This window comes from Perca flavescens, chromosome 14, assembly GCF_004354835.1.
Source record: "Perca flavescens isolate YP-PL-M2 chromosome 14, PFLA_1.0, whole genome shotgun sequence".
Taxonomy (NCBI): domain Eukaryota; kingdom Metazoa; phylum Chordata; class Actinopteri; order Perciformes; family Percidae; genus Perca; species Perca flavescens.
In genome coordinates, this window is record NC_041344.1 from 30,730,574 (window position 1) to 30,757,053 (window position 26,480).

The 26,480-nt window shown below is 39.4% G+C and overlaps 1 protein-coding gene across 1 annotated transcript in view; it reads right to left on the bottom strand.

The window, feature by feature from the left end:
• The window catches only part of sema4ab (sema domain, immunoglobulin domain (Ig), transmembrane domain (TM) and short cytoplasmic domain, (semaphorin) 4Ab), a 50,521-nt gene extending 38,772 nt beyond the window's left edge, over nt 1–11,749 (bottom strand). Inside the window, exons 1-6 of the mRNA XM_028598157.1 lie at nt 11,513–11,749; nt 8,831–9,075; nt 6,193–6,353; nt 5,837–5,896; nt 5,413–5,511; nt 5,146–5,239 (exon numbers count right to left, since the gene is read on the bottom strand). Of these exons, the coding sequence (XP_028453958.1) occupies nt 5,146–5,239; nt 5,413–5,511; nt 5,837–5,896; nt 6,193–6,353; nt 8,831–8,990 (574 nt within the window). The 5' untranslated portion in view covers nt 8,991–9,075; nt 11,513–11,749. The remainder of the gene's footprint in view (nt 1–5,145; nt 5,240–5,412; nt 5,512–5,836; nt 5,897–6,192; nt 6,354–8,830; nt 9,076–11,512) is intronic.
• Nucleotides 11,750–26,480: the final 14,731 nt, after the last annotated feature.

A 26,480-nucleotide genomic window follows, 5' to 3' on the forward strand; every position in this document is an offset into this window, starting at 1 on the left:
GTTCAATGAAATTTGACTTATACCCTAACGGTTGGTGACATGAAAATTATACTGACTGTTAGTTGCATCGACTATTTCGGAAAATCAGTGTAAAATATCATTTGCATAATAATTTGGAACACGGTGTAGGTATCAGCTCTGGAAAATCTGACCTCTCCACCTTCCCCGGTAAATCCTGATTCGATGGGCCGTCCTACCTCTCTCATCATTGGCTGCTCCCTCCAACCCGAGAGCAAACGGTTTTGATATCCTGGACAAAAAAAGATTTTCCCTCCACCAGCTACGGCTCACCTACCCGGATCCCTCAAGAAAACCTCATCCACATATCATAGGCTACTGAAGGAGGCAGTTGCCAGACATTCTGAGATCTCGGAGCCAGCAAACAATAACATCCACCCTGGTGTTGTGTCCTCTCGGGGGCGCGTCTCTACTGGTCTCACTTCACAGCCATCTTCTGTTCTGATCGTAGGGTGTTCCATAGGGCTGGGCAATATATTGATATCATGATATGAGACTGGATATAGTCTTAGATTTTGGATATCGTAATATCGTGATATGACATAAGCGTTGTCTTTTACTGGTTTAAAAGGCGCCGGTAAAGTGAGGTACAGTACTTTTCTGAACTTACCAGACTGTTCTAGCTGTTCTATTATTTGCCTTTACCCACTTAGACATTATGTCCACATTACTGATGATTATTTATCACAAATCTAAGTGTGAAGATATTTTGTTAAAGCACCAATTGTCAACCATAGAATATCACCACAATATCGATATTGAGGTATTTGGTCAAAAATATCATGATATCTGATTTTCTCCCTATCGCCCAGCCCTAGGATTCCATTATCAGAGACATCAGGTCCAGCAGGTCTGTAACACACTCCTTTCCCAGTGCCAAAGTAAATGACATTCTGGTAGAGCTCCTTAACTTACTATCTCAGTATACCTCCGTTAAGAAACTTATAAATTATAGTGGCTGTAATGACATTCCATAGCAGAAGTTGAAGCTGTTAACATCCACTGGGACGCTGGCGACCCGCTTAGGTAACTTACGTGAGTTCTGACATGTTACATAATAAGTATTTAAACACAAAAGTTCAAAACTTTTGTCAATATGGACATTCTGTGCATCGTTTGATTGATACAATTCAATCATTCAGTTAATTTTACTGAAATCATAAGCACCAAAGCATTATTCATGTTCTTAGTGCTCATGCTATTGAAGAAAAAAAAAAAAAAAAAAAAAAAAAAACTCAATCCCCATCCATTCCTGGTTTATTTATATTCCTCTAGTCCGTAAGTGTCCACAGATTAAAAGGATAACAAGGGTTTTTCAAAAGAATTAATCCAGGTTATGAATATTGTCCTGTAGACTCCATGCTAATTGTCTGCTAACTGTCTGCTAACTTAAGTTGCCGATCTCGTTCCGTCTGAAATACTAGGCTCGTTCGAGATAAACTGCGCCTCGCCTGTAAAGTGGACAAGAGCAGGCAGCAGCAGCCAGGAAGTCAGAAAAACATTCACATCCTGTCCGATTCCGATTTAATAAAAGGTCTATCAGCTTGTACAGTCTCTAGTTGTTTTTATTATGACAGAGTTGCTGTCAAAATGCTTAACATGCGATCTGTTGCTGATTTTAATTAACAACACACTAGATGATCCGTAATCTGAACGGATTTAGTCTCTAACTATCGTAACTATCAGCCACACAACATGTGATTTGTACAGAATAAGCCTTTAAATCAGACAAATAGCAATTAAAATCCCTCCAATTAAAAAACAATAAAAAATGTATACAAAACGTCATCATGTTGAGTCGATTCTGAACCAATCAGCTGTTAGATCAGCTGAGAGGCCGGCGTTTCCCAGCATGCCCTGGGTCCGCTTGGGTCTTGAAGTCGTTGAAAAGCAACTGCGTTGCCTGCATCTTAAACCTGCGGCCGCCTTGATCTCGTGAGGTTATCGTTGCCCACGTGTGCATGACGTCAAATCTAACCGGCATGAATTGGGGGGCGATCGCCATTGAACGAATCTGCGCAGACCTGGCTAATCTCGAACGAGCCTAATATATTTCTCCATGCCTTGCACCATGTTCCTGAGTATGTTTGTTTTCTTCAAGTAGCTGCATAAACAATGAAACTATCCCTACCTTTTTCGGTTTAGTTTTCACCCTGGGACAGCCCCCGACGTCCAGCAAGCGTTCCCACTGTGGACTGTCAATATGCTGCGTCATCTCCTGAGAAGCTTTCATTGGCTATCAACACATCAATCATGGCAATTGTAGCCAATCACATTCCCTTTCCAAAAGTATATAGCATAATAGGAACATCCAATGCCAGTCCAAATGAATGCGCAACAGAGCTAAGTCCCACTTCCAGAGCCAGCAGGCACATACATGTGATTTATGAGAAAAAATATCTTGAAACAGTGTTTGAATGAATATAAAAAGGTTTTGTAGGTCATTTTAAGTCTTTATTATGTTTTTTCTAATAGCATAGAAGTGAGTAAAAGCATTTAGCAAAATGTGGTCACTTGGAGAGGTTTTGGCACCCCCAGTGACACCTGAGGCCCGTTCCAGAAAGCAGGTTTAGTGAAAACTCTGAGTTTGTTAACCCTGAGATGAGGGAAACTCTGGGTTTTCCGTTCCAGAAAGAGAGGTAACTTAACCTCAGAGTCAGTTACTATGGTAACTGAGTCTGTGAACCTAACCTGGTCGGGAGCAGGTTTTCTTCAAGAAACCTCGAGAGGGAGGAGAAACTCATTTCCTCATTCATTCATTCAGTCTGTATCAGGCGCATTTTAATGCAGTTTTATCTGCATGAATAAAAAAATTTATTGGTTTATATTAGGCAGATTATAAAACGACGACTGTCGACGATCCCATTGATGAAAAAGCTGTATTATTTCACAGAGAGTTTACGTCGGTATTCCCAACTATAGATGTATTTTCATTTCCACATAACCGATTTGAGAAGTATTTTTTATCACATTCCATTAGATAGGCCTATGTAGATATCTTATCCGTCCTCATATCACTAACATCAACCATCGTGGACAGGCTTTAACATCCCAGCAGATTCTTTGTATCGCATTACGTTTTTTGCAAACGGCAGTTTTCTTTACAATAGCGTAGCGGATCGTACTGTAATAGTAAGCCACTGTATGCAGAGCCATCAGAAAAGTGTAACTCGCTCTGAAACGTTTTTTAAACGTTTTTGTAATGTTCCCTGGACAGTAGAGCCATTAAAAAGAAATACATCATTATACATTATAGTTCTGTTCTTGATCATGATGCTCCAGCTTCAGAATGGGATTAGTATAGTTTACTTTTTCGCCCGCAGGATTGCAACTAAATGAAATTATAGGTGGAATACAATTCCAGTTTTCACCAGTAATATTATAAGTTAACTGTGATTAAATATGAAATTAATACACTGTGAATGCGTACGTATTGACTCAAGCAGCAATTTTCTCCCACATCTATTCTCTCTCTTTTGCAGCAGCAGCCTCTGTCTTGCTTTTGCTCTTGCTTTAAACGAAATACATATTATACATTACACATACATTATATACATACTCGCTGTTTGTGCGCATGAGTATTTCCGCCGACCCGTTTGTTTGTGGTTGTTACCATGGTGAATCGTAGAATCATGGCTCCATTCATACTGCCTTTTGTGCACGCGCGTAACCCTGAGTGAACATACTCCGAGTTGATTGAACCAACTCAAATCAGCTGTTCTGGAACCTATCTCAGGGTAAATCAACTCAGACATCAGGGTTAGACTCAGAGTTTGTTAAACCTCCTACCTGGAACGGACCCCTGTAATACCAAATACTGAAAACTCACTAGCTCCAATTAGGTTAGAGATTAGGTTATAGAGGTTGTTGTCTTGTTGATAAGGTGTAGAAGGTATGTGTTGTGTTCTGCAAAGTGTGGCACAAAGAATGTTTTAGTTATATTTTTTTCAAAAATTTAATTTTTTAGACGGGACCAAAATAACTATTTTGAACCATGTTTGAACTGCTGTAGTGTATGTTGTGTTTTAATCACATGCTCATCAAGCACATTTTCAGAAACTACTGTAGAAGAATTTAGGTTTCAGTCTCATACATGCATTTCGGAATCGCAGTTCTTCCATTATAAGCTTTTCCCTTTGGGAAATCAAGCAAAAGGAGGTGGATTTGAACAGGTTTGTTTTTTAACATCCTAAAACTCAGTGAAAAGGAAGTTTGTACCTCTGGCCCACTACAGACTGTCGGACGTAGTGGTGGACGTTTCAGTAGACTATTGCAGCTCAACACCTGGCTTTAGTCACAGTGCTGCCGCTTACAGTTTGGTCGATAATTTTAATCTGTTCTTGGAACGATCCTCCATGTTTTAATGCGATGGAATCCACCCAAATCACACAGGCTCACGTATGCTAGCTGCAAATGTGTTCTACTCCAGCTTCTCTAACTCCCATGTCTGTGTTGTGGTCAGAGACAGCAGCCGGCCGCTCACAGGTGCAGGCACCAGTCCCGTTACTAATTGACGTCCACAGGGGCTGCCTCTACAAGGTCTACCAAGGACTACTTCCTCTATCAGGGTGCCCTCTCCTCTTCTAGCTCCCCCTACAGGCCTCTCATGCTATTAATCCTGTTAAGTGAATCTGTTAAACAGGCTGGCAATATCACTGTCCTCTCGAACTGTGCTGTTCAACTTCCACGACAAAGTGACAGACAGAATGGGGTGGATATGAACAATCTTGTGTCTATTAACACTAATCATTCACTTACTCAGTCTACCCTATTAGTTATGAATTCTACTGATTTGAATTCACCACATTAGTATCAATTATGTGATGGTTTTAAACCATTGCATCTAAATATTAGAACTCTACTGCCTAAGCTTGATTTTATTAATGTATTGATCAATGAGGCCTCTCCTGATTTATTTGTCGTCTCAAAAGCAGCCAATCAGATGAATTGGCTGTTCAGCTGACGCCGACAATAAGCGGCCCCAAAAAATGGCCGACGAAGGCAACTAGGACTGACGGATTCAGCAATAAATCCTTCCACATTCTCTAAGTAGCAGCCACATTTTTGTTTCAACTTGCCTCAGCTATCATTTTATTGTAGCAGGTGTGGCATCATTGCCTTACCTACCTACGATGATAGCAGTGTTGCGTTGGTAGGGGTCATAAGGGCAGCGACCTCTTCCTTCATCAGGCTTGATGCTCATTGTTAACGTCTCCGAGTGCTGAACAGAAAAAAGTAAAAGTCCAGCTGGTATCAAACTAAATAAAGATGTACAGAGAAATCAAATTACATCACATCAAATGCAACCTACTGCGGAAAATCTGGGTATTTTTCTGTGTAAATTGTTAAAATTCTTAAACAGGGCACACTATCATGCTGTGTAAACAAACTTACAATGTAGGTGCAGCGTGGACTGAAGGCAAATGTTCCACAGGCATAGATGTGGGTGGTGTTTAAGAACTGCAGTACACGAATGAAATTCGGACAGTCGGCCTAGAAAAAACACACAGAGGACATCAAGTTAGATGTTTCAGTATAGCAAGCAGTGTGTGCCTTTGGTTTTTTACAGAATATCAAGATCTCTTATTAAAGTATGCTTCACCCACCAAGAATTCACACTAATTAAAAGACTATTAGACATGTTGCTCATTAAACATAAACAACAACTTCATTGTGTTTTTTCTGCTCATTTAAGAAAATGTAAATAGAAGTTGGATGTTAAGTTTGGTTGGTACTCTGAATCAAGAGGAGACTTTCATTTAACTTTGGAGTTTAACAATTTCTGAGTATTTGTACGTCAGTACAATGAACTACTTGCCATTTTCTTGCCTTTCATTGAACATTGTTCAAGGTCTTTCTCTGAAGGGCTCCAGTCGAGCTGAAAGAAGAGAAGAGATTTTCAAACTTCATACACAATTTGTGCTTCGGAATAAAACTGTGTCCTGAGAAACCGGAGACCCATTTAACTGCCAAACCAAAACTAGCAGTAAAACTACTTTCCAATCTTACACTTTTACTAAGATTGTAATTGCGGTCACTGCTTACATAATTTTGCATTTTCTAGTTTGAGTTCCATACGTTCAAAATGTAGACAAAGTAATAGTAACTAAAGTAACTTAAGTACTAATGACTCTCTCAATTTAGGTTGGGCTTCATCAGTGGTCGCTCCCCCACCTTACTCCTCAGTATGATGGTGTCCTTGTGGCTAACATCCAATGCTAACACAGCATCCCGGGCTCCTACATACAGCATGTCTCCATCCTCACTCAGCAGCAGTGTGGTGGTGTTGCTAACGTCATGGCAACTAAAGCGGATGAGATGTCTCCCAGGACTACCTGTTGATTCACAGCAGTTAACACTGGGATTAGGCATTTTCATTCAATTTCAGCAGGCAATTTAAAAGCATCTAGATAGGCTGCACTCTGCTAATTTGTACAGCAGATTGTAGTTTATGTATTTATAACCAAAGCATTTATAAGTAATACAGTTAAAAGTCAGGGAAATGTTAAAAAAAAAATAATAATTGTGTTGCAGATCGATTTCAGGTGTGTGCCCATTATGGCTGAACGATTAATTGCATTTGCAATAATGTGGCGATATGTTAAAACTAGGGCCGGGACTCGATTAAAAAAATTAATCTAATTAATTACAGGCTTTGTAATTAATTAATCAAAATTAATCGCATTTTAATTGCATAAATATTTGACCTGAGAACATTGAGAAGTAATTTTTTTCACATAGATTTTTAGTATACCATTGAATAATGACTGAATACATAAGCTTAAGCAACACAATATTGTTTATTTTTGTTCAACCAAGTCCAGCAGACCAGTGCAATTTTTGCCATTAAGTGTAGCAATAGCATATTTAGAAATATAGTACATTTCACAAATTCAGGTAGCCTATAGGTAGGTAGACCTTCTGTAAACTATGTTTTTTTAAGTAAAACACAATACTTTCAAGTACATTCAGACTTTGTTACCCTGGTCCTTAAACCAGTCATCTGGTGAAGTGTAGGTTGGGTGTGGGTCCTTGTACTCGGAGTCGGGCTAGCTGCTAATTGTTTTGCGTCGAGGTGATACTTGAGGCTCGATGTGCTGCGGTGATATGCGAATTCCTAGTTGCATAGCTTGCACACAACCATGCTCTAATCGACGCTTCCATCTGTTCGTTTTTTATAACAAAATTTCCCATCCACGGGGCCAACCAAAGCGTTCTCGTCAGCTTCTTTGCTCATGTTCACTGTGGTTTGTTGTTGTCTGAAGCATTGACATATATAAAAGGTCTGAAGTCATGAACGCTAGTTGGTGCTCCAGTATAATCGGTCCGCCGAAACTCATCCAGTGAGAAACGTCCCGCGGTGCAAAAATAAGTGTGATTAAAATGCGTAAAAAATGTTTAACATGTTATTTTTTGTGTAATTAATTAACGCATTAAAGTCTGTAATTAATTAATCTTAATTAATGCGTTAAAGTCCCGGCTCTAGTTAAAACGGCTGCGATTTGGTCACATGACTCACAAGAGCAAATCAGTCTGCACTCCGCAGAGAAAGCATCAACTTAGCACGCTAACGCTACGCCGTACCTTGAGCAGATTTCTGTCATTCAAACAACTCTGAGTTGTAGGTTAACTTTTACAGTCATTTTAATAAAATGAAGGGTTTAATTCGGGCTCCACTCCATACATGCAGTTAATGGATACAGGCACGAAGAACTGAAGGCTCGTTTAGCAACGATTAGCTCCAGTTAGCTAGCTCCGTTATAAAGATATGGAGTGGAGGAGACTTAAGGGGAGGGTTAACAACCAGACTCTGATAAATGACATTCGGGGAGCTTTCACAGCAGCGTGGCTGCATTGTTTCAACGGTTTTATTAGTACAGTTAATTCCACGGCAAGACCAGCAGCTGCATGCTACTACTAACGTTACAATAGCCTCTCTGTCTCTGAGTGCAACGTTGACGCTGTCATGCACGCAACTTCATGAGGGGAGGGAGGGGCTGGAGGCAGCTCCTCTGTGTGCGCTGTAAAAAACAAAATACACCGTTGTATATATACTATATTTTTACTTATTTAACTGTCTAGTAAAGTTCAAAGACAGTGTTTAAAAAGTGCAATCCACATGTTTACATATGTTTATTACAGTAAATAATAATTAAATAATCTAAATACTACTAAGTGTGGTAAAGCCACATATCCGTTTTTATATTTCTGCAATCTGCACTTTAGTTTGAGCGATTTGTTTCTGACTTTCATATGAATGTTTACACCAGGCTTGGTCAGTGCTCAATATACTACAGTGACTGAAGTAGTTACATAAAAAAAGAGGTCATTCATATAAATTCATGCATCACCTAATTTCCTCATCACATCTAGGCCTGGCCTCCAGGAAAGAACAGTTTGTTTAATGTATCTAATCTTGTGTTGTTCATACTATACAATGATGTATTGCTTGTCTTTGCTGAATAATACATAAGACAAAGAGCTTAAAAAATAATCGCATATTAAATCGCAATATCTTTGAAAAAAATCGCAATTAAATTATTTTCAAAAATCGTTCAGCCCTAGTGCCCATACATTTGCTGCCTGTGCCCCTATAAAAAATATCTGTTAGGGGCTACAGTGCTCACTGCTCCTCGTAAAAAAAGTTTGTCTGTAGCCCTGACATTACCTATAATGTAATATATATATAATATATGCATAGACCTTGTAGTATGTACATTATGACATTGCACTGATGCTGGAACTATATTGCTCCCTTTAAGTTATTTTAAGTTTTCCAGCAGGATAAAAGGAAAACAAAGTCTTTACTCACTCATTGGGAAGGAGACTCTGGGAGTCAGTCTTGTCAGGCATGGGCTCAGAAAACCCAGCAAGGCAATGATGAGGGACAGCAGGCTGGGATTCTCCATTACAGCAGGAATGACCCTAATTACATTCAAGGTCAGAGGGCGAGCACTGGGTCGAATGTTCATCCAGAGTGTCAGAGACTTGTTAGGAGGGGTGGAGATCGTAGCTGAAGCCAGATACTCTGATTTTTACAGCGGACCATCACTGGATCTGAGAGACATACACACACACACACACACACACACACACACACACACACACACACACACACACACACACACACACACATTGTGTATTCTGTGCTCCACCATTTTCCAAAGGATTTCTTAAATTTGAAAAAAGATTTTTTTAGATGGAATATTTTTGTAACAGCATTTGGTTCATTCCATCATCATTTAAAATGTTCAATGCCTTATCGCGCTGATGTGACCGAGCCCGACCCAAACCCGAACATCATTTCTAAATATCTGTCCAAACCCGGCCCATTGGGTAACATCGGGCTTGGGTCGGGTATCCATCCTTGATCACATATGTAGCCTAATATAATTATGTTACTTCAATTCTGAGATGTAATTTATGTTGATAAAATTAAACCGACGATTTGAGAGCATAAGTGTGCTATTCACAACAAAGAAATAAAATCTCCAGCTGCTCTCTTAAAGAACATAAACATGATGTGAGCCAGTCTCAGATTTCTGAGCAAAGAGGTGTTCCAACAGGCTTTTTAAATTCTCACACTCCTAATTGTCAGCTTAAGGATTTGTAGTAGACATGTTTAAGTAGTGGAACTCAGAATTTGTTGTTTATATTATTGGCATAGATTCTGTTTAGTTAATGTGCTTCTTATGGGAATTTACTTTCCTGATCCTACTGCTGTGTATTGCTCCAGGTGCTTCTTGCTGACTAATCAATTCAATGTTTATGTATTGCTGCTGTCTATGTGCGGTCTGTCTGTAACATTTACACACTGAAAAGACCTCAGCTCCAAATGTCCATGCAAATCAATAACAGGCAGACAAGGTCTCAGGCTGGGTGTTCATTAACACTTCTGCTACCAGGATGCCCCAAATGGATAAAACGGTCTATACATGTCTCAGTGTAGGGACTTTTCAGTTGCCTTATCTATCACGTCCTCCTGCACACTACACTCTAAACATAATAAAAACATTGAGCACATTCTTTTTTACACAAACGTTTACAAACCGTCATTTCACTGGCTATGTTAGCTAAAGACATTTGTCTATCAGCATGTTGTGTTGTAAAAGGTTGTGGAAATGTGAGGACCAATAGGCCAGCTAATTTGTCTCTTAAAAAGTTTTTTATTTTTTTATTTAGTTAGTTAGTTATTTCAAGTTGCACCATTTCTAACCTAACTGTTAAAAAGGCCCCATAAGCTATATGACAATATAAAATTTATGTTAGAGTGTAGGCAAAGTTCAAAATGGATTGATGGTATGCCATTATTGACTATTCTGCAGTTGCTGATGTACGGGCATGTGCCACTTATGAATACACAGTATTCACTGGCATGTTTAACTGCTGGCTATTGTAATATATCTTCTTCTGCTGGTAATTTATATGCTACCACATGTACAACACATGCATGCTTATAAGCAGCAAGTCCCTCATGGTCTAACCAGTGGTGTAGTCTAATGTATTGCAGTGGGTATACTGTACTGTATATTGGCCAGAATCTGCCTTTGGGGGAGGGTGGGGGGTATAAGTGGGGGGTCCCCCCAGGGAAGTTAGGAGCATCAACAACTTCATTTCCTGTATTCAGATACCCTTTTATGCACCAATTTACGGTGGAAATACCTTTATTTAGCCTATGTGAAGAAGAAAAACAGATGACAATTCAAAATATATCAAAAATATAATAAAAAAATTCGTTGCTCCTTTTCATTGAGCATTTTTAAGTGGGTATATGGAAATCTTGGCGCTTTCTTAGTGGGTATACTGTGCATACCTGCATATCACATAGACTACACCACTGGGTCTGAACTATTGTTCTGGTTCTGACAGACACCACTTCCTACTTAAAGTAACAGGTACCATTTAATGTGTTAACTTCTGCCACTGGTTTACTCAGATATGTTTTGGCCACACCACTGACAAACATGGTGGAGTCGCATATTTGAAACATAAAAATAAAGTGTGTGAGTGAGTGTGCGTTGTATGTTTGTGTTATTTATCTTAGCTTTAGCTTTGTTGTCTTTGTTTAGCTGTATGTCATCACATATTACGAAACTGTAGGCCTACTAGGTAACGGTACACTGTAAGCAGACTATAATGTGCGTAGCACACACATTAGCTAAGATACAGTTCTCTGTAAACTAAACACGTGCACTGTATGGTTCTCGAAGTTAAGCTCCACAGTCAGGCCCAAATCCTGCTTTTAACAGTAACGTTATTATTTTTTTTTGTTGCTAACAGTAACGTTAACGTTAGCTTATTACAACAAATTCCCGTGACGTGTTTTAAGTGCTTTCAGTAAACGTTACTGTTACTTCCCCTTGATATGGTTGTAGGCTACTCTGGAGTCATGTTGTGCAACAGGACGCCGTAAAACTAAAACGTGCCGTTATTTAAATCTTAGAGACAAACAGCACTCATCGAACTGATGTAGATGTGACAGTTGTAATCTTACATCTCTGCAGCTGATTTCTTTCACCGCGTTGTTTCCTCTGCTTTCTTCTTTGACGCTCTTAGAAGACAATCCGCAATTGTTTTTGCACCGGGAAAAGTGAACAGAAGAAACGCGTGACCCGGTCAGGGAAAACGCTGACCGCGGTTGAGTCTTTACTATAACAACAAAGCCTCAGAGCCCCTCCTCTTGGCATCTGAAGGTCCAGCAGGCTCCAGCCTCCACCTACAGGGAAGCCAAACACATTACAGCAAGCTAAACAGCAGGGCCGGTGTCAAATATTTCTCAGGCCCCAAGCACATCTGTTTATAGCCCCCTTTCTGTGGGTCAGTGTTTTAGTCAGTGAATAAAAATATGGCAGCCCATTTACTCAATTGAAAGTTGCTCATCCAGCCCCTTTCTTCACACAGTCTCTGTTATCTTACTGGAAGCCTTTCTGGGTAGCTGCTTTTCACAGGCAGGCTTTTGTTTGCTGTGGGTGATACAGGTATGCTTATCAGAATCAGAATCCGTTTTATTGGCCAAGTATACTTACATATACAAGGAATTTGACTTCAGTAGGTGTTAATATACATTCAACAAATAAACATGTAGTAGTAAACATTCAGTAAACAAATAGTAATATAGACACATAGCCTACTGTACAATAGAGACAACAATATATAAAGGCACATATCAACATAATATACAAATAAGACATCAAGACAAGTAGGCCTACACATGGAGTGGGATGTTAAGTGCAAAAAGTAATAGTGCAAAGTAGTGTGCAAGATGCATATTGGAATGGTAATGTGTAGAGAAGTGGGTGAATGGCCAAAGTGGGGATGATGACCCCACTTATGTTCAGTTAAGTTCAGTAGAGTGATGGCAGTGGGAAAGAAGCTGTTATTATGTCTGGATGTTTTTGTGCGTAGGGATCTATAGCGCCTGCCAGAGGGGAGGAGGTTAAAGAGAGTGTGTGCAGGATGTGTGGGGTCTTTGCTGATGGCAACTCAACAGCCTGTTCAGTTGGACTAGTGGGTGATGTCGGCTCACTCGTGTACGGGGCGAAAAAACCTGGTAGAGCCCAGTAAATTGTTAATTATGGCATTCTCCTTACATGTGTTCTGGAATCTATTCTGGTAAGCAGTAGAAGTAGCACTAGCCTGTCTGCTGTCTATTGTTTTTGAACAGTATTAATACAGGTTTGGTGTTTTTTTTAAAAGGACTGGCATTGGTTTTTACCTTTTACAGAATGCAATCATTAATGAAAGGGCAACATTTTTCCCTGTACAGCTGGGTAAATTATTGTTAGCTAATGTTAGCTAAAATTAGCGATTATGCTAATGCTAGCATAGCAGCTAACACCAACTTTAGCCATAATAACTAACTGGTTAGAAAAACAAACTATCTTTTTTTCACTAATTCAACTAATTATCCTGACACCAATATGAAGTTGGGAAATGTATTGAAAGGACAACAATATTTTAATGTTTGCTGTGGTACACGGTTAGCTAGACGTTAGTTAATCCTTGACTTCAGTAAGAACAAACTAACCTATAATGTTGATGCTAGCTAGTTAAGTTATAATATTGTTGATAGTAAGTTATAATACTGTTGATACTTGTCTCTGGCATACATTTACTAGAAGTTTAGGCTCTTAGTAGTCTAGCATTGCCAGACCTTCCTACACGGCGCTGTGGAGGAGGGTCTGGCTATAGGAGAAAATCGTGCTCTGGTTTATTGGGATTTCTTTAAACCAATCACAATCGTCATGATGCTATGCGCCAAATGGAGCAACAGCCCCTCTGCAAAATAGCCTCGGGAAGGAACTTGTTTGAATGAAACGTGTACATTCAAAAGTTGTTACAGTCATGCAACAGAAAACTCTGTCCCAGATTTACCCTGCAGAGATCTGAGGAGCAGTTAACCATAGTCCTTATAAATTGACTAGAGTTTAAAATGCCAACACAAAGAAAGAGGAAGGTGATGGACATCTGGCCGAAATGAAAGACATCCGGCGTAATTTCCAGCAGGCACCTGAAGAATCACGTTTGGTGGAACATCGTGGATATAGATTAGGCTCTTAGCAGTTGGTAAGGCAAGCTTAAGTGTTTAATATGATCAGCAGTCCTCTCAAATCTACATTTGGCTAATAAACCTAATCTTTAAACAGTTTAGCTTGTAACTGACATTATGGCTAATGTTTGTTGATAAATGCAAGGTGCAAAAATAACTTTTTTATCCACCAGCCAAATTGCTATGATGTGCAAATTTTACCAGCCTGTAATACAGGCACTGACTTCAGTAAAGATGCTTTATCTTATTTCATCAGTTGCATTGAAGAATATATGTATTCATAAATTAATTTCTTTTTTTGATATAGCTCCAGTTCATTTGGTTGCTGCTACCATAGCTGCAGCCAGCACGTTTTAGCATGTTTGCGTTTCATGTCTGGCAACCCCGGGTGTCAAAATGGGCAGTTGACAACAACACACAGGCCAAAATAAAAACAGACATTCCATCCCAGAATGGAAATTTCAAAGTAGAAAAGTAGAGAAGATAGTATTTCAACTTAGCATGTTTCCTTAGTATCAATGACATATTGTGGTCATTTTTCTATTAAATACAGTAAATATATTACATATTGGACCTTTAAGGATAATTCTGGAAGAGTTATTATCTTTCTGGCTCAAATACAAGGGCAAAAACTAATTCTGACTAACATATATGCACCTAATGCAGATGATAAGGTATTTTTTATAGATTTGGAAAAGAAATTACAAGTTGTAGGGAACCACAATATTGTTCTAGGGGGCGATTTTAATTTATAAAGGATCCAGTTCTGGACTACAGTGGGGTTGCAGCATGCAGGCCTCCCAGAGCCATAGCCGGCCCTCCCTATAAGCGGGGTCCCACCGTTATTAGGAGGACCCCGAACTATGGTCCGACTCCGACTATAGACAACCATGACCTGTCTAACATTACCTGATTCTGACTGACCTGGCAACCCTATAAATGTTGGTAATGAAATGTTCTGTGTTGCTGATGGTGGTGACAAGCAAAGATCATGATGCTTGTTTGATCGAAAAAACTGACAACAACAATGACGTCTCTTAAGCTACGTTCAAACTAAATAAAGTGATTCGGCGATTTTCTGCAGGGTTGTGCGGCGGTGGGAGTGTCACTTAACAAACGGCCCATTTCTGTGACGTCTTGTTATTTAACCCCCAATGTAGCACAAGTAAACTTTATATTTCACAATTACTGTTTTCCATCAGATCATTTGTAGATCTGGACGTTTCTGTCAGCACTTGAAGGCAGCTTTATTTCACATGAGAGAGAGAAAGTGCTTTGTTGTTGCAGGAAACATTCAGCTATTACACAAACTCCCAGGTAGTTAAGTGCTTGTGTATTGTTTTTTTACTCTCATAGTGTTTTAAAACTTTTTTTGTTGCAGCGATAAAGTTAGTGATGTTTACTGTACGGGATTCTCACACCGCCTCAAAACACAGACAATTCTGATCGTCAGTTATTTTTCAGTTTTGAAAAATGTATCACTCCATGCTCTGAAGGGTTAAAATATGAACAGTATGAGATGGCAAAAACACTTGTAAGTGAATATTTCCCACTGCCTTTCTTCAAATAGTTTTATGTGCAACTTCAACATAGCTAATTTTCCTCTTGCAAAAAAAAAGTTTTATAATCACAATTTGCAGTGTTGGTTTTATTGTACTTATTGATTAAAATGATGAAATGGAAGTTAGTGTTTTTGGTTTTTTTTTAGACTATATTGTTTTTTGTTTACTTTTTTTCTTATTTATTTTTTATTTATATTATTCGCTTATTTATTGTATTTATTCATTTATGCATTTTATACCCTGTTAATTGTTTTTGTTGTTTACTTTTTTGGGGTTTGAATGTTTACTTCAGGCTTGATCTAGTAAAGGAAAGGAGGTAGAAGAGAAGATCAGAGATGAGGGTGTAGAGAATGAGACAATACTTTCCTTCTTTCAATTAAATTTATGAATACATTTTACTTACATTATATTTGCACTTTTGGCTAATGATTGTTCACTGAAGTTATAATTGTGTTGCAGTGTTTGTTTTATGGATTTTATTATTATCTTGATGTCATATAAGAGGAAAAAGACAGGTCTCACCTCTTTCTCCTTTGTTGTTTTGTTTAGCCGTAGAGCCTTTGGCTGCAGCCATAAGGGGGGAGACTAACTTCCAAGGTGTTATGGTAGGAGTGGTAGTAGTGCACAAACGTATGCTTTATGCGGATGATTATTACTTTTTGTGTCCGAACCTAGCAGATCAATACCCTGTCTATTCGGGATCATTGACTCTTTCTCAAAATTTTCAGATTATAGGGTAAATTGGATAAAATCTCTTGTGGTTAATAGATGGGCGACTCTCAATCTCTCAATAGCAGGGAATGTCAATGTTACAAAAATGTTTTTTATTCCCAAGCTGAATTACCTTATCCAATCTCTTCCTCTGGAGGTTCCTCTGTCATATTTTAAATGGTTTAACAGGAAAACCAAGACATTTATATGGAATGGTAAAAAAAAACATCTTAATTAGAGATGCACCAATTTCAACTTTTTAGGCCGATTCCGATTTCCGATTTTTCATTGAGTTTGAACTGCCAATACCGATTTTAGCCGATTCTGATATATTTTCTAACCACTTTACAGCACACACAAATATTTATTTTCTATCTTTTCTTTAAAGGGGTGATAGAATGCAAAACCGATTTTACTCTGTCATTGTTGAATAATGACAGTTCGATGGGTAAATAGGACATACATAGAAACTCAAAATCCCATTGACACCCCTTTACTATGAAAATCTCATATTTTGAAACTGCCGCTGAAAACGGGCGAATCTCAACAAAGCTGGAAGTTGACGTCAACCTCCCAAGACCTGTAACTTTGTCACACCCATGGGTGTATTAAGAGAACGGTCACGCCCCAACATTTACATAGGCTACACAACTGACCTGAGATCAGGTAGTCTTCTGAATCTAGGTCACGCAGATCTCTGCTATTCCATTACAAAATTCACTTCTGAAACTTTTTAGTGCAAGAAATCAACTATGTAAAGCTCAAATATGGGCCGCTTTACAAAAATGGATGGCTAATTGCAAATTTTGTCCGACTGTGTGTCGGAGTTCAGCGGCCGGTGCTGCCTGGGTTGCTACATCACCGCCTGGCCTGCCTTCCTTCACATGGCCGGCCAATTCCAGTCACCGGTCCATCGCTAATCTTAATACATTACAAATACCGATTGATAAGGGAGGTTTGGGTCTACCAAATATGTTGTATTACTCTTATGCTTTTAACTAAAGGCAACTGGCCCACTGGTCACTTCCTCCTGAGAGAGCCCCACCCTGGTATTGTATTGAGCAATCTGTTTTTACCCCATTATTGCCGTACAAGCCTGTCTGTCAAACTGTATGGTGAGGCAAAAACACAACAGATAATCTCTCACTTAACCCTTGTGTTGTCTTCATCGTCGTTCATGAACTTGTCATTCTGGGTCAAAATTGAAAAATGCTTTTATGCTTTTGGCGCTTTTTAAAACGTTTTTGTCCCTTTTTTCAACGCTTTTTTTTTTAAATTCAGGATCAATAAACCTAATAAAATGACATTATACCTATGAGTTTGAAAAAATTAAACAACCAAAATTCAATGGAAGTAATCAGTAATCTTACAGAACATTGATGCATGTATATGTTGTATAGGTTCCATACAACGTACATATGCATCAGTTATTTTGGGGCAATTTGATTGTTAAGAAACCCATATTTCTGATACAAAAAAACGTCATCAAGTATTTGGCGAAATTGTGTGTCAAAGTTATGTATTGGTAGATCTCCCCTGTTTTGGAAGGATTGATTGGACAAGGGAATTGTCACACTGGGGATTTGTATGTTGGTGGCATGTTGAAATTCTTTGAGGGTGTGGTACAGCAATTTTGAATCCCTAGGTCTCAATTCTTTTAATATTTGCAACTTCACCATCTGTTAGTGGTAATTTTTGGATTCAGTTATAAACCCCCGAAATTACCAGAATGTTTAGATAAGGTGTTGTTGAAATATGGAAAAGGTCATGAGGCTTCTGGGTATTATTTTATTCCCAGGTTCCATTCAGCCCAAGATTATTTGTTCTGGGACATGGGTCAATCACATAAGAAGCTGGGTCCAAACTAGTTTAATGATAGCCAGACAGATTTTTTTTTTAAATAGAGGAATGAAAGGGCGCCGTCAATCCAGTAGTGGACTTGTGAGATGGCTAGGGTAGCGGCCTTTAAAAAAAACACTAGAAAATGTGTAAAGCACCTGAGCTCCTGAGAATCTTTGTGCTGGGGAGAGACGTGTATGATGGGCTTATGGTGTTGTCATTTATACATATGTTTGTTTGGTTGATTGTCTATATTGTTATTAGTTTGTTGTATGGTCTTGAATATTGTAGTTACTGTGTCATCTTTTCTTGATTTTTGTTTAGGTGGGAGGTGATGACGAAGGGGGGCAAATTCTATGTTTTGTATGTTGTTTATGTAAATTATTACATGTTACATTACATTATTTAAATGTGTTTGTGCAGAATGCAAAAAATAAATTAGTATGTGCAATGGGCAGATGAACCTTGTTGATGAGGCGGACTGCACAAGTGGAAGAATCTGTTTTTATGGCATGAGGTTTTGGTTATGATGGACCACAGCCTCCTGCCAGAGGGGAGAAATTCAAACAGTGTGTGTCCGGGGTGAGAAGACTCAGCTACAATTTTTCCTGCCCACCTCAACTTCCTGGAGACACGAAAGATTGCAGCCAATCACCTTCTCAGCAGAGCGAATAATCCGCTGCAGTCTGCACTTGTCCTTAGCAGTGGCTGCAGCGTATCAGATGGTAATGGACAAATGAGGTTGGTCTTAATGATGAAGTGCACCATCATAGTCTTTGACAAGTTGAACTTTTTCATCTGCAGCAGGAAGTACATCTTCTTATGGGTTTTTAATGTTCAGCTCCTACTTGAGGTCCTGGGAGATGATGGAACCCAGAAAGCAGAAGGACTCCACAGCTACACTGTTGACTGTGGAGTCACCTAGGGTAGAGCTGCGTCCTTCATTAAGTCCACAACCATCTCCACTGTCTTCAGAGCGAGTTGTTGTGACTACACCAGGTCACCAGGTGGTCAATCTTCCACCTGTAGGCGGACTCATCCCCACCAGAGATGAGTCCAATGAGAGTGGTCTCGTTCACGAACTTCAGGAGCTTGACGGACTGGTGACTGGAGGTGCAGCTGTTGGTGTACAGGGAGGAGAGCAGAGGGGAAAGGACGCAGCCTTGAGAGGAACCGGTGCTGATGGTCAGAGAGACAGAGATGTGTTTCCCCAGCTTCACACGCTGCTTCCGGTCAGACAGGAAGTTTGTGATCCACCTGCAGGTGAAGTCAGGCACATGCAGCTGGGAGAGTTTGTCCTGTAGCAGAGAGGATGGTGTTGAAGGCAGAGCTGATGTCCACAAACAAGATCCTGGTGTAGGTTCCTGGGGAGTCCAGGTGATGGGGGATGAAATGAAGTGCCAACATGGTTCTTCATTTCATCCTGTGTCGTCTACAGACCTGTTGGCTCTATAGGCAAATTGCAGGGGGTCCAGGAGTGGTTTGGTGAGGGATTTAAGGATCAAAAGATATAACCACAGAGGTCAGGGCAACGAGTCTGTAGTCATTCAGTCCTGTGATCTTCTTCTTGGGGACAGGGATGATGGTGGAGGACTTGAAGCAGGCTGGCATGTCTGTGGTGTTAAAGAGGTGTGTGAAGACAGCTGATCAGCGCAGTGCTTCATGGTGGAGGGAGAGACAGAGTCTGGTCCGGCTTGCGTGGGGTTTGCTTTTTAAACAGCCGTTTAACATCTCTTTCCAGGATAGTGAGGGTCGTTTTAGTGGAGGGGGGGACAAGGGACACTGGGATGGGCAGTGATAAGGCCCCGACACATACTGGGGTGGAGGTGTGGCAGGAGGACTGGCGCTAGTGAATAGAGTAACGGGGGATGGGTCCACTTCTTAGATGTCCTCACAACAGGTGACTGCATGATTGCTGACTTAGTGTAACAGTGATCCAAAATATTCTCCTCTCTGGTCGGACATTTAATTAACGGCAGTTGATAAAAAAAGTTTCCAGATCTGGAGAACAGTGCTGTAGATGCAACATTACATCATTACCATTACACCATCCACTGTTAGTGTAAAAACAGATACCTCCACCTTTCAATTTTCCGGAGCTCTCTGTGTCGCAGTCCACTCTAAACAGCTGGAAACCAGCCAGCTACATCTGCAGATGTAGAAAACTCTCTGTTTTTCCTCAATAGTAGCTGAATTCCTCCAGTTTGTTGCACAGTGAATGCACGTTGGAAAGAAATATTCCAGGTAGTCAAGTGCAAAATTTTCGCCTGCGAAGACAAACGAGTGTATTGGCCCTTTTAACTCTTCTCCTTTGTCTTTTTGCAACTGAGAAGAGAAGCGTCTTTAGCGAAAGACTTGAGGTGTGCCCCAGAGTGGCACAGGAGGTCATTCCTACTGGTAGCCATCAAAGTTTTTAACTAATCTTCACTCTAGTCACAGGCTGCTGAGGTCATTCTGCACATCAACTGTAACTGGACTTACAATTGCATTCTCTGTAACTCTGGCAAAGTGCAATTTTGTAGGCTACATGTATATCTATCTATCTATCTATCTATCTATCTATCTATCTTTTTAATCTCTATATATATATATATATATATATATATATATATATATATATACATATATATATATAAGGAGGTGAATACTAAATTACACGAGTATACCTTTGAAAAGCATGGAATAGGTAAGTCCTTGGTTGTGCATACACAGTAATGCATAATAAAACCTGTATGATTAACAAATAAACCTGCAGTTTCGTTCTGTTTAATCGCTTCAACCCCACTCACACAACAATGGTCCTTGTTACAAATTAATTTTAAGTGGACACAAACCCACATATAGCAGGATTTCAAAATATGTGTAGCTAAACAACACATCTAAAATATTTCCATTTGATAGAATTTTTTCACTCACTAAAAATAGCTGCAATACAGTTCTGGTGCAATATAGCCTATGTAATCCTATCATACAGCAAGGATAGTGTTTTTAAAGAGAGAATGGTGGTTGCAAGGTTGAAACCAGTGGCTTCAGTGAGTAATCTGTATGTACCTGTTGAGTATCTTGTTGTTTTACTTGATTTCCGTCTGGATAGTTTGCTGAAGAATCTTCTGATGTTTGGCTCCACAGTCTCCCGCCAGGTTATGTCCTCTGCTCATACTTGAAAAAAACAGCTACTGCTCAAACCATATTGATACCAAAACAACTTCATGCACACTGAGGATTTTGCCCGTTGAGACAGCCCATTCTTTGCTGTTCTTAAAGCCACCTCTATTCTATCCTCCGTCCAGCTTCAGTTTTAAGTTCCTCTGTTGATCAAAATGTCTATTTTACCTGTCATGATACACCGTTACAGAGTAGAATATAAGCAGTAATTCCAGTACCAAATTTAGGTTCAAACTATGGCGTATAAAATTAGACTTTTAAAGAATTAGTCATAGACAGGCTTCAGTGTGTGCGCAGCAGGGAAAGGAATGATGGCTAATCAGGAGAAAAGAAGATTGGAGAGGATTAGCAGTGACCTGGAAACAGCCATGTGGTAACAGGCTGTACGCTTCCCAGAGTCAAACATGAAGCCGCTGGTACACAGGTTGATGTGTTGAGCAATGAGCATATGAGACAAATTGTCTGTCATGGTGGCTGTACGAGACTTTTGACTAGAAAAATAAGGCAGGAGGTTATGTTATGAAGCTCTGAAGGCAGCAGGTTTTCAAATAAAGTATGAAGTCAGGGTTACTGGTCAATCTTTGTCAGACTACAAGCATTTAGATGCAATTCAGTGAGTGCAACAACTGATAAATGTGTGTGTGTGTGTGTGTGTGTGTGTGTGTGTGTGTGTGTGTGTGTGTGTGTGTGTGTGTGTGTGTGTCTGTGTGCATGCATGCGTGCATGCGTGCATGCGTGCAAAGATGTGAAGATTTGCTGGTATTATTATTTTATTTATTTATTGTTTACATTATTTGGTGGTCTGGGCTGTTCGTTGGACAAAACAAACATTGTAAAGATGTCACTATTTTCAGAAGTTTTTACAATCAATCCAATTAATCAACAAATTAATCCATAAGGACAAAAATTAGCTGCATTCCTAAATAAAATAGTTAAAATGAGCTTAACCTCAACCAATAACAACAGTAAAATCCTGCTTTCACATTAATGCATGACTATTAATAATCTTATGATATAATTAGGGCTGGGCAAGTTAACGCGTTATTATTGCGTTAACTCATTAATTAATTAGCGCTGACAATTATTTTCTTGCGCATTAACACAGTTTTTATTATTTCTTTTATTATTGTAAAAGTCTGTTGCTCACAGGCTTTTATTTTGTAAAAGTCTGTGCTGACTGCTGCCGCGCTTACAGGAACCGGAAAAGAAAAGAATTAAAACAAATCAACAAACATGGAGAAGGGTACGGAACTTTTACATGGCCATTTTCATTTTAAAGTTCTTCCAGACAGCCCAGTCGACAGAACCAAAGTTATTTGTAACCACTGCAAAGTTGAATTTTCTTATCACCAGAGTACTTCCAGTCTGAAATATCACCTAAATGAACTGATTATACTTACATACTTTACTCAAGAAAACAGTCTCAAACAGTCACCGTAGTACTTTAAAAAAAAAAAAAAAAAAAGATTTAAGGACTTTTTTCCACTTTATTTCAGAGTGACAGTGGATAGACAGGAAAGGTGAGAGGTAGATGGGGGAATGACAAGCAGCAAAGGGCTACAGGGTGGATTCAAACACAGGCCTCTGCAAAGGCCTCAGCCTACATGGGGTGCATGCTCTTACTGGGTGAGCTAGAGGTTGCCCCGAGTATTAGTATTTTTACTTAAAGTGCTCATATTATGCTCATTTTCAGTTTCATAATTGTATTTAGAGGTTGTACCAGAATTGGTTTGGTTTAATTTTCAAAAAACACCATATTTTTGTTGCGTTGCACCTCTTTTCACCCTGTGTGTTGAGCTCTCTGTTTTAGCGACAGACTGAGGCATCTTACTTCTATTCCATCTTTGCTGGGAGTCGCACATGCACAGTACCTAGGTAAGGACTACTAGGTAATCAGAAGCAGAGTATAAGGCATATAAGGTATTAAGAGAACTGGATACAGCATTCGGCGCAAAGCCCCATTCATTCCAATGAGAGTTGCTCAAAAGCATAAAGCAGTCATGGAGCTCGAAAAATACCCGGATGTGCTCTTTGTTTGAGTTGTCGTAGCAACACTGCTTGTTTATGAGCTTCTCTTCAGTGGAAAAGAGTAGCATCGGAGAACACGTCATTCATTGTCCCCTCAGGAACAGCGGCATATCTTAAAGCAGCCATGGGCTTAGCGGCCAACGGTGGAATTGCAACCCTCTGCCCAGAAAGACCTTTCCAATAGACTTTGCATGGCAAAAGAAACTTCTATATTTCAGCGGATAATTTGTTTGAGGTACATCAACTTACCAGTCTGAACACTTTAAGGGTCCTTGTTTAAACCGTCATGTTTTAGAATTTTTAACATGCACAGCCAAATCCAGAAATATTTAAAGTGGACATAATGAACACACATAGCTAGCTAATGAATGTGAGCAGACCCACGGGACTGCACCTACTTCTCCCTGAACTGCAGGCTCACAAGACTGTTGTATGAGGGTTCGCCACACTAGCAGCTAGGCGAGCATTATTACATGTGTTACATTGTCACGGAAGTAAAGGCTGGACTACAATAGAGCAGTTTGGAGCAGTTTGTGAACAGTGTTTTCTGTTTGAGATGGCAAGTCCCTTTGCGGTGGACTTTGGCCTTTTCACTTTATAAACCTATAACATGCACTGAAAATATTATCCTTTTATCTCGCTATATTGTCCTTTTATCTCCCTTAGCCAGGGACCACAGATGTAAATTAGCTGTATAGCTAACTCTGGTACAGGGCCTGAACTGTGCATGGTCCCTGACAAATAAACTAATTAAATAAATAAATAACTAAATAAATAAAATAAAAGATATATAAAGGAAAGGGGGAAAGCCAAAAAGCATAGTATGAGCACATTAAGTAAAGGATCTGAATACATTCTCCAATACTGCCTGGATGTAGCATAGAGTTTTCTTTAGACCTCATTAGTAATGGGCGATCGAAACGATATGCAATATAAACGATACAAAATTGACCTACGATAGAGATTTTAATTATATTGCAGAGCCACGAGCTGCAACCGGCTGCAACGCATCATCGTCATCTTGAGTAAACATGGCTGAAAGCGAAATGGAGGAGCTGGTGAAAAAGGCCGGTGCACCATCCATTATTTGGACTTGGTTCGGATTTAAGTCGTCTGACAAGCAGCAGCAACCTGTAGAGTGTGTGGGGCAATAGTTCCAGCTAAGAATGGTAACACAACTAATCTGTTTTACCACCTCAAAACGAAACATGTCACTGAATACCAGCATTGCCAGGCAATGCAGCCAACCCCAAAATCCAGTCCAAAGAACGCAGGACAGAAAAAACAGGAACTGATCCAGACCTCCATTCAACAGTGTGGTAAAACCACTACCGCTTTTGAAAGACAAATTGAAAGTTAGTTATAGCAACTTAAACCATGTATCCAGCTAAATTATATAGCTCACATTACTGTATTGTGTGAACAGTTAACTTCATTTAACAATGTATGTGACATTTTCTTTTGATGGGTGCAAATGTTCCACCAAAACAAGTTCTTTCCTGAGACCATTTTATAGATCCACTGTGCTTGTGACCGGAGATTAGCGCTGCCTATGACAATTATGTGGTTTAAAGAAATGCAAACAACCCAGACCGTTTTTTCTCCTATCCAGGAGTGTATGTGTGGAGGGGCCAGCCCTATCTCCACAGAGTTAGTTAGATAGGGCTGGCAGTGCGAGACTATCGTCAGTTAACCTGATATTGTTGGAGTGTGAACAGGAAGAAGAGTAAGGCTGGGTGCTATGGCCTAAACCTTTTTACTTTTCTTTTAAGTCTTATATATTATCTTATATTATCTATCTATTTATCTATCTGCAGATATTGACCACTGCGTTTTAACTGTGTAATATATCGTTTGCAAGTCCATCAACTCTATGGAGGTGCAAAACTAAATTACAGTAGTATTCATTTGAAAATGATAGAAAAGGTCCAGCTCTGGTTGTGCATACATTGGTAATTTAATTTAATTTAAGTGGACACAAACTCACAGATCACAAGATTTCAAAATATAGCTTATGTCAGCTGAACAACACATTTAAAATATATCCATTTGATTGATTTTTTTACTCACTGAAATAGCTGCAATACGGTGTTGGTTCATCATATCTATGTGTAATTGGTGGAGGAATCCAAACAATCACCAAGTGTTTTCTTAAAAGGGATATAGTAAGGAAGTCCTTAAGCTCATTTTTCTAGCACCATCTCTTGTGCTGGACACACCTTAGATACTTCCTACAGCAAACATCTGCATCACATGTTTTTGACTGTTTGCTTAAGAGTTTCTGAATTAAACATGCACAATGTAATGCATTTAAAATGTCCTGCAACAGATTATACTCTTATTAAGCTTATAGTGTTCTTTTTCTGTTGATGCTGTCAGAGACCAGTCTTGATTCAATTCCATTTTGGGCAGATCTTTTTTGATGCTAGATCTGTCATTTTAATATTCAGTGACACACCTGCACTCACAGTCAAAATAGAAAGAAATCATGCTTATGTTTTACATAATGAAGTAGACCTAAAGTGGAGTCAGTCTGACAAACATGTTCCCAGCCTGCAGGTTTGTAGCTGATGAACAGTGCAGTCATACATGTCATTTAGTCATTTTCATTCTTATCTAACCAAATTTGGAATGAGATATGACCTGACTCCTCTGCCTGGTTAATTCACAGTGATATTCACTCCAGCTGCTCTGCAGAGAAACCATGTTGAAACCCTGGGGAGTTTGTGTTATTGTTCAGCTGTCTTTGGCAGTAGGAATACATGCTGGTAAGATCATTACAATTTTTAATAAGCTTTAGTTTTAAAATAGATGCTGCTGTTTTAATTTCTCTCCTTATGAGTGCCATGGTAACATACAAAGTGAGATGTAGACATACCACATTGGGCTAATTTCACCAACAATGCTTTAGTGAAGCATATTCGGGCAGAACTAATTGTTATTCTGATTATCAGACAAGAAGCATTTTACTGCCTGAAAACCAGTGCAACGAGTGTCAGGCAATAAGCTTTTTTTTCTCATTACAGATGTTAAGAGGACCTCCTTTGGCTCTAATCTAAGAAACAGGTGAGACACCACATGATGCAATAGACTGCTGCTTTTATGTGATAAATCCTGACATGATTATTTAGATTATCTCCATTGGGAAATAGCTGCAAAATGTAACATTGTGCAATGACTTTGATATAAATTGTCAATACTAATTTAACCCAAATGTAATAAAAATAGTTTTGATCAGTGACCATTAGCGTTACAGGGACACTATATCTTTGAAAAGCTTTATTAGGCACATATAAAATTGAATTGAATATTAGGGCCCTTTCCTTTGTATGTTGCTTAACTGCTACCGATTAATATAATTTGAGCCAGCCCAGATGGCAACTTCAGGCCTGAAAAGTAAAGCCAGTGCGGAAGTCCCTTAAAGCGTAACTCTCGCCAAAATGGACTAAGAACACTAAGAAGGCTCGACACAACATGAAACTTTGCTCAAAGTATCACCAGGGGCTCTACACATGAACTCGAGCATTGAGAACATTGTTTGTGTACACAGAGTTTAATAAAAAGAAAGGTTTTGAGCAACTCACGTTACGCTATCTGCCATTTTCCTA